The 11,786-nt window shown below is 37.4% G+C and overlaps 1 protein-coding gene across 1 annotated transcript; it reads left to right on the top strand.

Moving 5' to 3' along the window:
- The first annotated feature begins 687 nt into the window (after positions 1-687).
- On the top strand, positions 688-11,154 carry LOC139934371 (uncharacterized). The gene is made up of 7 exons (XM_071928569.1): positions 688-795; positions 1,783-1,848; positions 3,972-4,103; positions 5,639-5,758; positions 7,494-7,673; positions 8,586-8,720; positions 10,273-11,154. The coding sequence occupies exons 1-7, from the start codon at positions 744-746 to the stop codon at positions 10,464-10,466; spliced, it is 879 nt and encodes a 292-aa protein (XP_071784670.1). The 5' UTR covers positions 688-743; the 3' UTR covers positions 10,467-11,154.
- The last annotated feature ends 632 nt before the right edge of the window (positions 11,155-11,786 follow it).

Below are 11,786 nucleotides of genomic sequence, written 5' to 3'. Positions count from 1 at the left end.
GCCATTTCCCTCGGCCGGTCACCCAAAGTCCATCGGGGGAATAGAAGTACACTAATTACCTCATTGCATGTCAGTCAATTTGTTTATAATAATCATCTTTACTTTCAGCCGGTGGAATACAAAATAAGGGTTCACCAATATTTTAAAAACTTACATTGGCCTCATGACACCCTTTCTCCAAGCAAAAAGTTGATAAAGGTTGAACGATACAATCTCAATTGTCACTATGTACAAGTTGGGCCGATTTTAAACACGTGATATCATATGTTACGTGGTTTAATGGAAATAATCTTAATGTGGGGTTTTTAATGTTGGTTTTTCTCTACGTCAGTTTTTATTTTAGGTCACACTTTTTTTTTCTCCTGACAATGAATGTAAATACCTAAAAAGAAACAAGTCTCGCTACGCCTCGTTTGTATCAATAAAGCAACTTTTGAATAATTTTTTTTTCTTTTTTCTTTTCTTATCAGAGTAAGTAAACGAAAGACCAGATGTGCAAATGGAGAATTATACAATGTCAGTATCTTAATATCGTGGAAAAGGAAAGCAAACATATAACATTTTGAAAGTTTGTTTTTGAACACTGACAATTCGTTCAAATACTAAAATATTGTTTGAATAAAGCACAAATGTGCACCTGTTCTCTTTGACAATTTCCAGACACCCACGCCGAGAATTCTTATAAATATGAGCCTCAATTGCTTTGGAAGGCAAGCAGTAGACAAGCTCAAAACTATCTGACAATGGAAGCAACACGCCTCGCCCTCGCTCTCTTGGTAGGATCCCTTGTGATCGGTAAGTTCTCTTGTCGTTTTCGTTTACAAGCGGGGCTGTGATATAGACATTTATTTTATCATGATGCAGCCATCCTGAACTTCTCATATTGATACCAATATTACCAAACCGAGGATGAAAGAACAAAATAGTCTGGTTCTATTTGCTAAATGATTCTTAGAATTCATTATTGTTATTCGATACGAGGTACATTAATTTCCAAGATGGAGGCAGAATGATAAAGATCTCTAGGCCATGGTGGGGATGGTGTTTTCCGTTTTGTCATCGGGGATATGTACACTGTAAAAACTGTGCTTAGAGAGTTTAAATGATTCGGGTACATTTTCAAAATGTCCACAGATTTACATTAAACTTACAGGGTTTGAAGATAGTGATAGTGGAAAGCTTCCCTTCAAATGTTACTAGCTGAGGTTGTGTAGTTTTTGAGAAATGAGTAAAACAAGTCACAAAATAATTTTCGTCTCATGAGACGAAAATTATTTTAGCATGTAAAATCCCATTAACCAGTTATGATATTATACCAAAACCATAGCATAACTGGTTAATACGTTTGTACATGCTAAAACTGAGACGACAATAATTTGTTTTACTCATTTCGTAAAAACTACAGCACTTCAGTTTGTAAAATTTCAAGGGAAGCTTTCTACTATCATAATCTTTGAACTGTAAAGTTTAATGTAAATCTGTGGACATTGTGTTTTTTGTTAGGAAAAAGTACAAAGACCCTTTAAACACATGATGAATCCGCTTTTTAAATAATTTTCTGTTAGATTCTAAAACATGTCTAATTCCCTCAATCTTTAAGGGTAGGCCTGTGTTTTTTCACAGTAATATCAATAGCTCTTCAGTGGTATCTACCTATAGTTCATTTAATGGAGATTGAGGGATAGTCACCAAGGTGTATCTTACCTTCAACATGAAGGGAAAGAAACTAACAACCTTATTGTATTTGTTTGATTTATCAACATTATATATTTCTCTTCATAGGGATGTGCTTGAGCAAGCCAGCACAAAAGGGGAAAAGAATGCAACGTCGTCACGAAGAACGCAGCCGTATGTATTTTTTTTTTATTTATAACCATTTTGTTTTAGACTTGATCTAGTCATGGTGTTAAATGCACTGGACACCTTTGGTAATTGTCAGAGACCAGTATTCTCACTTGGTGTATCTCAACATATCATCAATTAACAAATCTGTGGAAGTTTTTACTCAATTCGTCTGGCGAAGTTGCGAAGAGAATAATGACAGAAGAAAAAACACCCATGTTACACAAGTGTGTGCATGCTTTCACAAACAAAATGAAAGGCTTCCGGCCTGAAGTATTATATTATTTGATGGTGAGAAGTACCATTTTCTTAAAAATGTCACTTCTCACACTATTTTATACTGCTCAACAGCTCTCCATTGCTCGTTACCGAGTAAGTTTCTTACTTAATTGTGTCTAGTGCATTTTAGTCACCATGTTAAATGATTACTTTTTACATTAAACTTACACCGTTTTAAGATGGTATAAGAAGGCTTCCTTTAAAATAATACTTGCTGAGGTGCTGTAGTTTTTTTTAGGAATGAGTAAAACTATGTCCCGAAACAAAATACATCACATATACTTTCAAATCGTTAATCTGTACAAGTATTTACAAGATGAAGGTTCACAAAGTAAACGTTAGATATCAAAGAATGGTCAGTTAAAAAAATATTACAATAATAGAAAAGGAGATAAACAGCAACATTATTTTAAAATAGTAATAGTAATAGTAATAGTAAGTGTTTCGCCTGAATTTCACTTACTGAACAAGGGGATTTCTTTGAAACACTAATATTATACAAACTGGTACGTATCTTGAGAGAACACAAAAGTGGAGCTTGAGATGTTATGTGAAGGTGTACGATTCATGGGGGACGTAGGGTGGCAGCAGCCTTACCACAGTTCTGAGCATGCGTACATTACCGAGATTCATTAAATACTAACCTCCACAGCGGAATGACCTTATGACGTCATCTTGCATATGCTTGCCTCTTAGAGACATGAAAATATTAACAACCAGGTCCTAGTGGTTAGTCCACTCTTATGTAACAACTCCCCAAACCTGCTGCCACAAATGTACTTTAATATAGATGTCTGAAGCAGTACTGATCTTTTAGACATGAAAATATTAACAACCAGGTCCTAGTGGTTAGTCCACTCTTATGTAACAACTCCCCAAACCTGCTGCTACAAATGTACTTGAATAAAGAGGTCTGAAGCAGTACTTGCATCTTTTAGACATGAAATCATTTACAACCAGGTCCTAGTGGTTAGTCCACTCTTATGTAACAACTCCCCAAACCTGCTGCGTGGGGGATCGTCGCGAACCGTGCCGGAATGTTCCGAGAGCACACGAAAAGTTCCGAACCGCTGTAGAGGTTAGTTTTTTGTAAGTCTGCTGCCACCAAGCGTCCGAAAAGTCCCCTGTGTACAAAACTCTCAGGACTGGGTTTGCTCGTCCCCAGAGCCTTTCTTTAACCAAAGGCGCTGGGATGGGCCTACGTATCATGCACTGTCATTGGTTTAATAACGCGCAGTCCCATCATGCATCACACGCACGCTGAACCATATTTCTATGCACTGTGCGCATGACGTATACTTCCTGAACAAGAATCGTTCAAGCGAGTAGCCCATCCCAGCTATCGTGGATAGACTGGCCGCTGGGGCCGAGCGAAAAGACTGGGCTGATTTTTAGTACCATTATTTTAGCTCAAATAAAAAAACAGGTTTCGGGTCCAACCCCGGGTCTGAAACGGTGCAAAGATCTCGAACTGGCACGGAGACCAAGGGATAATGGGTGTGGCCAAAATGTCGACATGATGCTTATATATTTCAGAGGACATTTTTTTATTTTGAAGGTTGTAATTTCAAATCAATTCAAACTTCTTCTTTTTTTTCCAAACTTCATGAAACATCACATAGCCATAATAATATTTTTTCTTCATAAAAAAGGGATCCAATAATTAAAGCTCTTCAAGGCAGAATGGACAATTCACTATTATCAAGTATTGAGGCATCATCTAGAAGCACAAGCTTGAGGTGAGATGTCTGATTGACGTACAAACATTACATAAACACGAAAAATTACATTGATTTTATAGATATCTTCGCCTTTACCTATTTGCCATTACCACTTTGCTCCAAATCTAGTGAACTGTTCTGGTGGGGATGACTTCCTGTGCATGTCAGGAGACTGTGTCCCAGGTTACTGGCAATGCGACGGGATGCATGACTGTCCACATTGGGACGACGAATCTGGATGTTTCATCAGCGAATCAACAGGTACTTAATAAGCGAAACCGTTTTTGACCGGGAATGTTATTTAAAAGTAGTGGACACTATTGGTAATTTCCAAAGGCTAGCCTTCACAGTTGGTGTATTTCAGCATGTGCATAAAATAACGAACCTGAGAAAAGTTGAGTTCGATTGGTCATCGAACTTGCGAGATAATAATGAAAGAAGAAAAAAAACACTCTTGTTACACGAAGTTGTGTGCGTTCAGATGGTTGATTTCGAGACCTCCAGTTTTAAATATGAGGTCTCGAAATCAAATTCGTGGAAAATTACTTCTTTCTCGAAAACTCTGGCACTTCAGAGGGAGCCGTTTCTCACAATGTGTTATGCCATCAACCTCTCCCCATTACTCGTCATCAACAAAGGTTTCATGCTAACAATTATTTTGAGTAATTACCAATAGTGTCCACTGCCTTTAATCTCGTTTAAACGTGATGTTTGTGTACCATTTAAATCTAACATTGATGTTTGTAAACTTCTGGATTTTTCTTAATTATCGATAGAGACAAAATCTTGACCCAGCCTCACGGTTTGGGAAAGACTAGAAACGCTTCTACTATTAACGGCGAGGGTCAAAATGGCAATGTGCTTAAACAAGAACAATGACTTTGCCTATAAAGGAGAGCATTCTTCGCCATTACTAATTCTTCATTACATAATTTGTCAAGTCTACTGGTGTGGATGATTTGCTGTGCATGTCAGGACACTGTATCTCGGCTGACTTAGTATGCGACGGTGGGAGAGATTGTCCAAATAATGACGATGGGAATATATGCCACGGAGAGTCAGGTAGACCTCCTCTTTACGAGTATGGTAATGACTGAAAACTAAAAAAAGACACGATGCTTTGTATCAGCCGATTTGATTGTATGAAATCGTTTGAATCCGTTGTTGTGAATAATGGTTAGCTCACCCAATTTCGAACAAAAGTGATTAACAAAGATTTATAATGAACACTAAGTACTGGAAGTGCTTATTGGTGACCATCTCGACGAAGGTTTCGCGTAGCTTTTTCGCCCACTAATGAATAATTATTGTACATCTTGCGTTTTGGGGAATTCATGTAGGTAGGGAGGTTTAAATGCATGTCATACTACGCGAGCAATAAATGTCAAACGTAGACGTCAGAAAAACAATCGTTTTAAGTGACGTCACTACTTTTGGCTTATTGCTTGCTCGCTTTATGACGTCTGCACGTATCGTACGTAAGTTCACGTTATGATCAAAAAGTGAGATACTATACTACACAATTTTCTGACGTTCACGCTTAGGCATTTTGCTCGCGTAACTTGCATGGCTAACGTGACCTCCCTTGTACACCGCAAAAACTGGGATGTTAACTTGATTCTCGTGGTTTCTATAAAGGTGACAACACCAACATGGTGTTAATTTTATGACACCATGTTGGTGTTGTCACTTAGAGATCAGGAAGAATCATTTTAACACCCCAGTCTTTTGCGGTGTAGTATTTCCCCAAATCAGTACTGATTTGACTTATGTTGTTTGATTCATTCCTATAATAGGTGGCTGTCAGGCTGGGAGTGAATACACATGCGCTTCTGGAGACTGTATCTATGCTAACTGGCAATGCGACGGATGGACTGATTGTCCACATGGTGATGATGAAGAAGGGTGTAACTACGGTAAATTCACCCCTAAAACTACTCTCTCGTCTTTATTTATTGACTTTTTTTTATAATTATGCCTTCAATTTAGTTGTACTCGAGCTGCAGCTGGAACAATTGTATGTTCCCAAAACTCTGACAAAGAATAAGATTATTTTTATTAATATATGGAAAAGGAAAAGTCAGTCGAAAACGAAAAATTAAAAAACGATTTCGAACTTATTGAATGATTTGGCCCAAATTCTAGTCGTAAAGAATTACTTTCCCTTGATTAGTATTATTTTTATTTTATTTTTTTTACCATTAGTGTTTTTTATTCTTTTTGCCTGTTTTTTATTTTTCCTTTTTTTTTTTTGTCTTTATAATCTGTTGTGGGCCTTCCATTTAATGGGAGAGAACTCTTTCGAATTACAAGCTTGAATGAAGCACTTACTCTTTTATTTAAAGGGTCTGCTGCCGATTTCACGAAATTTTACGCAACTGCGTAAGTCCACTTGCGCAACATTTATGGCGTAAGTTGCGCCATAAACGTTACGCAAGTAGACTTACGCAGTTGCGTAAAAGTTCGTGAAATCGGCTGGACTATTTTTGTAAGACACAAAACACAGTGTCCACAGATTAACATAAAAACACACAGTTTGAAGATAATGATGGTAGAAATTGTCGAATAAAATATTACTTAATGGGGTGCTGTAGTTTTAGAATTAAATTTCTTGTGTTATTTCGAATCGATGTCATGTAAAAAATTGTGTGATCGTTTTTTTACATATTTCTTAAAAAACTATTCTGTAATATTGCCTGTATAGCATTTCCTCTTATGCCTACTGCACGCCAACAAACACATCTGAAGCGAGTTTTGCATACAAAATAGGATCCAATCTAGATCTTCCAGTAAAAAACAAATTAAGGTGTGTTACTTGATGAGCCGTATCCGAATCGGCGGCTACAGCTACAGCTACGGCTACGGTTGTTGTTAAGTGTGTTGCTAAGGACGCCATACTTCAACTCTATCTGTAGCCTTAACCGCTAATTTGGACAAGGCCATAACTTTGTTGTATTAAAAAAAAAACTGGACACTATTGGTAATTGTCTAAGACGTGTCTTCTCGCTTGGTGTGTCCCAACATATGCATCAAATAACAAATCTGTGAAAATTTGAGCTCAATCGGTCGTCGAAGTTGCAAGATATTCATGAAAGAAAAAAACTATTTAAAAATATTAATGATAAAAAAACACCCTTGTCGCACCGATGACACACGAAGTGTGCTTTCATGTGCTTGGTTCGAGACCTCAAATTTTAAATCTGAGGTCTCTAAATCAAATTAGTGGAAAACTACGTCACTTCAGAGGGAGCTGTTTCTTACAATATTTTATACATCAACCTGTCCCCATTACTCGTGTTCAAAAAACGTTTTATGATAATAATTATTTTGAGTAATTACCAATAGTGTCCACTGCCTTTAAAGTCATTTGACACTTTCGGTAAACAGTATTATCCAAGGGCTCACACTTCGTGTATCACAACTGATATATAAAATAACAAACCTGTGAAAATTTAGGCTCAATCGGTCATCGGAGTCGCGAGAAAATAACAGGAAAACCCAGCCTATAACTGCTTTAATGTTTTCTCAAAAAGTAAAGCATTTCATGGAATAATATTTCATGAGCAGTTTTTGACCATTACCTTCTGTAAACCCTGTAAATTATTTGTATATCTATGAACTTTTTTTCTTTTCTTTCTGTATTCTCTTTAGAGTCGATTGGTAATAGCGACCTACCCAGCTACGAATTCTCCTGGAATTTCGGTTCCGATTATGTAGGTGGTTCCGAGTGGTGTGATTACCAGTGTTATTCCGGGGACTGCATCTTTTCGTCCTGGGTGTGTGACGGCATTACAGACTGTAGCCAAGGAGAAGACGAATCCAACTGTGACCGTGAGTATCAATAGTAATGATTTAACGACACTGGACACTGTCTTCTCACTTGGTGTATCTCAACATATGCATAAAATAACAAACCTAAGAAAATTTGAGCTCAATTGGTCGTCAAAGTTGCGAGATAATAATGAAAGAAAAAACACCCTTGTCACACGGAGTTCTGCGCTTTCAAGTGCTTGATTTCGAGACCTAATTCTAAATCTGAGGTCTTAAAATCAAATTCGTGGAAAATTACTTCTTTCAAGGTTACTTCAGAGAGAGCCCTCCCCATTACTCATTACCAAGTAAGGTTTTTTTGATAATAATTATTTTGAGTAATTACTAATAGTGTCCACTGCCTTTAAACTATTAAGCACAACAAAAAATTGCTCACCAGAAAAAGGTTACCAGCCAATTACAATGACACGTGTACAGCATGTGAATGGTATCCGGCTTATTTTTGTTTTAGTTGAAAAGGTTTTTTAAGCATAACTATCTGCTTAGCTGTGAAATTGACCCGTAACCTGATTAATAACATTATAACCGGAATTTATTTTAAAGAAACTCACCACACAGTTGTTAATAACAATAATCATGATTTGAGGCACTGCGTGGTAAAGTGGTTGTATCAACGTGTTAAATTTTGAATGTGTGTATACTACTTGCTGTATGTAGATTATGGAGTATAGATTTTACGGAATTGGGGGAACTTCTCAGCTAGTTGTGAAAAGAAAACGTGCCTGTATTTGATCTATGGTAGAAATTCCACCTGAACCAATACTGTCACTGTAGTGATCGAGGGAGAAGTAAATTTACTCGTTGTTAACTTCACAAAGTTCTTAATATTGGTCTAAATTATATCATTTTATTCAAAAACAAATCAGACATATTTGGAAGACTAACACGATTGTTTTTGTCTCCTCCCATTAGCCTTCTTCGACCAGGACTTGTTGCATTACTGCCTCCTGTCCGACGTAGTGGTCCCAACGTGGATGGCGTGTGATCGTATCATAGATTGTCCCTTCGGTGACGACGAATGGCTTGGCTGCTATGGCATCCACGATGGTATGAACAAACACACTTCTTCATAATAATAATTAATAATGTTGATAGCGCACGTATCTACCAACAAGGTACTTATGGAGCTTAGTATATATACATTCTTACAGAAAGATAGGTAGTTGGTGTTATGAATTCTGAGACCCAATAATTGGTGCGTTCGTTTAGCTCCCCTGGGTCGACCCCGGTGTGTGGCGGTTTTTTTTCCAGGACGAACGTGGGTAATTAGCTGCACACGTTCGCCCTGGAAAAAAAATGCCACACACCGGGGTCGACCCAGGGAAGCTAAACGAACGCACTCATGTAGAAGCATTTTAGGGTTTACAAATCTCAGAATCTCAGCTAAGGCGTACAGAATCTCCTGCCATTACGACTGGTACGTTAATCCGGACGGCCGTTGGTTCAAATCCCGCTCTTATCAATTTGTTTTTGTTTGTTCAGCCCTAAACCATGACTACTAAACGTAAAATACTTCTCTCGGTTCAATGCATCGTCGCACTAGATGAATGGAAGTGCCTAGACTAGCAAGCTTCGCAATCATCAATGACCCTACGCAGTTTCTCGCGTATTAAGCCCCTTTCACACTAGAGTAATTTAGCAAGGGTACCTTGCTAAATTGTAGCATGGTTGTAAGATTTTACAAAATGCATCTTTAGTTAAAACCACATGTTACGCTTTTGGTAATTCCCCAAAATAATTGTTAGCATACAAACGCACTTGGTAACGGCAAATGAGAGCTGTTGATAGTTAGTGATATGAATCACTATGAGAAACGGCTCCCTCTGGAGTAACGTAGTTTTTGAGGAAGAGGTAATATCTTACTCAAATAATACAAAACTTAATTCCTGAAATCTGTGAAATAAGGCATCTGAAAACACTCAACATTAATGCAACACCGGGTTTTGTTTTTTACTTTCATGATTCTCTTGCAACTGTTTTGAACAATATTGAGTCAAACGTTTGTATTTTATCCAAGTGAGAATACTGATAAAATGTGTCCAGTGTCTTTAAACGCTTCTCTTTGATAACCACAATCTGCATTCCCGCTTTCCAACCTTCGGAAAAGGGTTTTTTTTAAAGGCAATGAACACTATTGGTAAATAATGTCAATAACCAGTCTTCTCACTTGCTATATCTCGACATATTTTATGCACAAAATAATAAACCTGTGAAAATTTGAGCTCGATTGGTCGTCGGAGTTGCGAGGTAACTATGAAGAAAAACACCCTTGTCGCACGAAGTTGTGTGCTTTTAGATGCTTGATTTTGAGACCTCAAATTCTAAACTTGAGGTCTCGAAATCAAATTCGTGGAAAATTACTTCTTTCTCTAAAACTACGTCACTGGAGAGGGAGCCGTTTCTCACAATGTTTCATACTACCAACCTCTCCCCATTACTCATTACGAAGTGAGGTTTTTTGCTAATAATTATTTTGAGTAATTACCAATAGTGTCCACTGCCTTTATTAAATGGAATTATTTTTATTTTTATTTCTATCAGACGGATGAATTTGTTCAAATTCTGATTTTTGTCATGGCCTTTTATTTCTTATTTATAGGTTTTGGATTCAATAAGAAGAGGGGCGCCGAGAAACTGCCCACCCAGCTAAGCAAGATGGCCAAGAAACACATGAAGACAAAGAAGAGTTTGACCGAAGAGCAGAAACAACTCCTTAAAACCATCAACGAGAAACAGTCTGTGATGAAGAAAGGCAGACTTGGGGCCAGGAAGGCACTTGATAATGCGGTCTGATGTTTCTGATCCCATCAGGTGCGAAAGTTCCATCCCCTTTATTGCACCATAAAAATGACCGGAACGAAACAGACTGATGTATCGGTAACCTTTGGAGTTTTATTTTAAATAGTGTAGTTTAAAATCGAAATCGTGGTTGCGATTCCTTATTTTCTTTAAATATATATTTACGTCTTCCTGCCCTTTTAAATCATTCGTCGTAATTGTAATGAAACAAATCGTCTCAAAAGCTTTACCGCTCATATAAATACATAAAATCGATGTCATCTGTTTTAGTCACTGTTACTATCTTGTGGATTGTACTCATTTTAGTTTATTGATCGACAAAATATTGGATTTTTTTTCATATTAAGTTTCTCTGAAACTTGAAAGATTAAATATAATAGATATATAAAGGTGTCAACAAGACAAACAAACCTGAATAACTACAAATGAATGTGATTATTATGAAACTAATGCTTTCTCCGCAATTTGATAATTGTTTAGAAAGGGCTCTTTCCCTTCTGACCTGACCTCGTATTGAGTAGGTTTTTTTCTAGGAAGGAGCTGATCAGTTATTTAATCAAGAACAACAACCAATTTTTCTCAACTTTGTGTCACCACAAACAGAGACAATATTGACTTTTACTGTCATTTTTCGCATTTTCCTAAATCGTTCAATAAATGAGTATTTTAGCGTAAAACGTAACGACGTTTGCACTGTTGTGATTTCCTAATGATGTTTTTCACTCTTATGCCTTCATTTTTGTTTTCATCATTTATTTCATTTGTCGTTGATTGATTGATTGATTGATTGATTGATTGGTTGATTGGTTGATTGATTCTGGTTGCGAAGCCAAGGACTTCAATCACCGGGCCCCAATTTCATAGAGCTGCTAAGCACAAAAAAAATGTGCCTAGCATGAACTTCTTCTTTGATAACAACGGGATTACCGACCAAGTCCACAGTGATGTTCAGGATAATCAAACAACAGCTGAATACCATTAACAAGCAATAATATGCAACAAATGGAAATTTGGCCGGTAATTCTGTTTTTATCAGGGAAGAAATGTCATGCTTAGCAATTTATATTCGTGCATTGTGCCTATGCCTCTACTTGACTAGCGTTGCCACACGTTCCCACATAAAGGATACGGTTTCAGTTTGTCTATGGGGGCGGGTGACACATAATGAACACAGGCAAAACCTTCGCACACACGTAGGGGAAAACGAATCAATTCACCTATATAGTGCTCCGGGGGGATTCGAACTATGGTCCAAGAGGTTGAAGTTGAAGACCCCTTGCATACGTCACATTCTCAGAATGTCCCCACACCCAC

This window comes from Asterias amurensis, chromosome 3 (assembly GCF_032118995.1).
Source record: "Asterias amurensis chromosome 3, ASM3211899v1".
NCBI lineage: Eukaryota > Metazoa > Echinodermata > Asteroidea > Forcipulatida > Asteriidae > Asterias > Asterias amurensis.
Note: the sequence above shows the minus strand (reverse complement) of the source record. Positions and strands in the feature narration are given on the sequence as shown.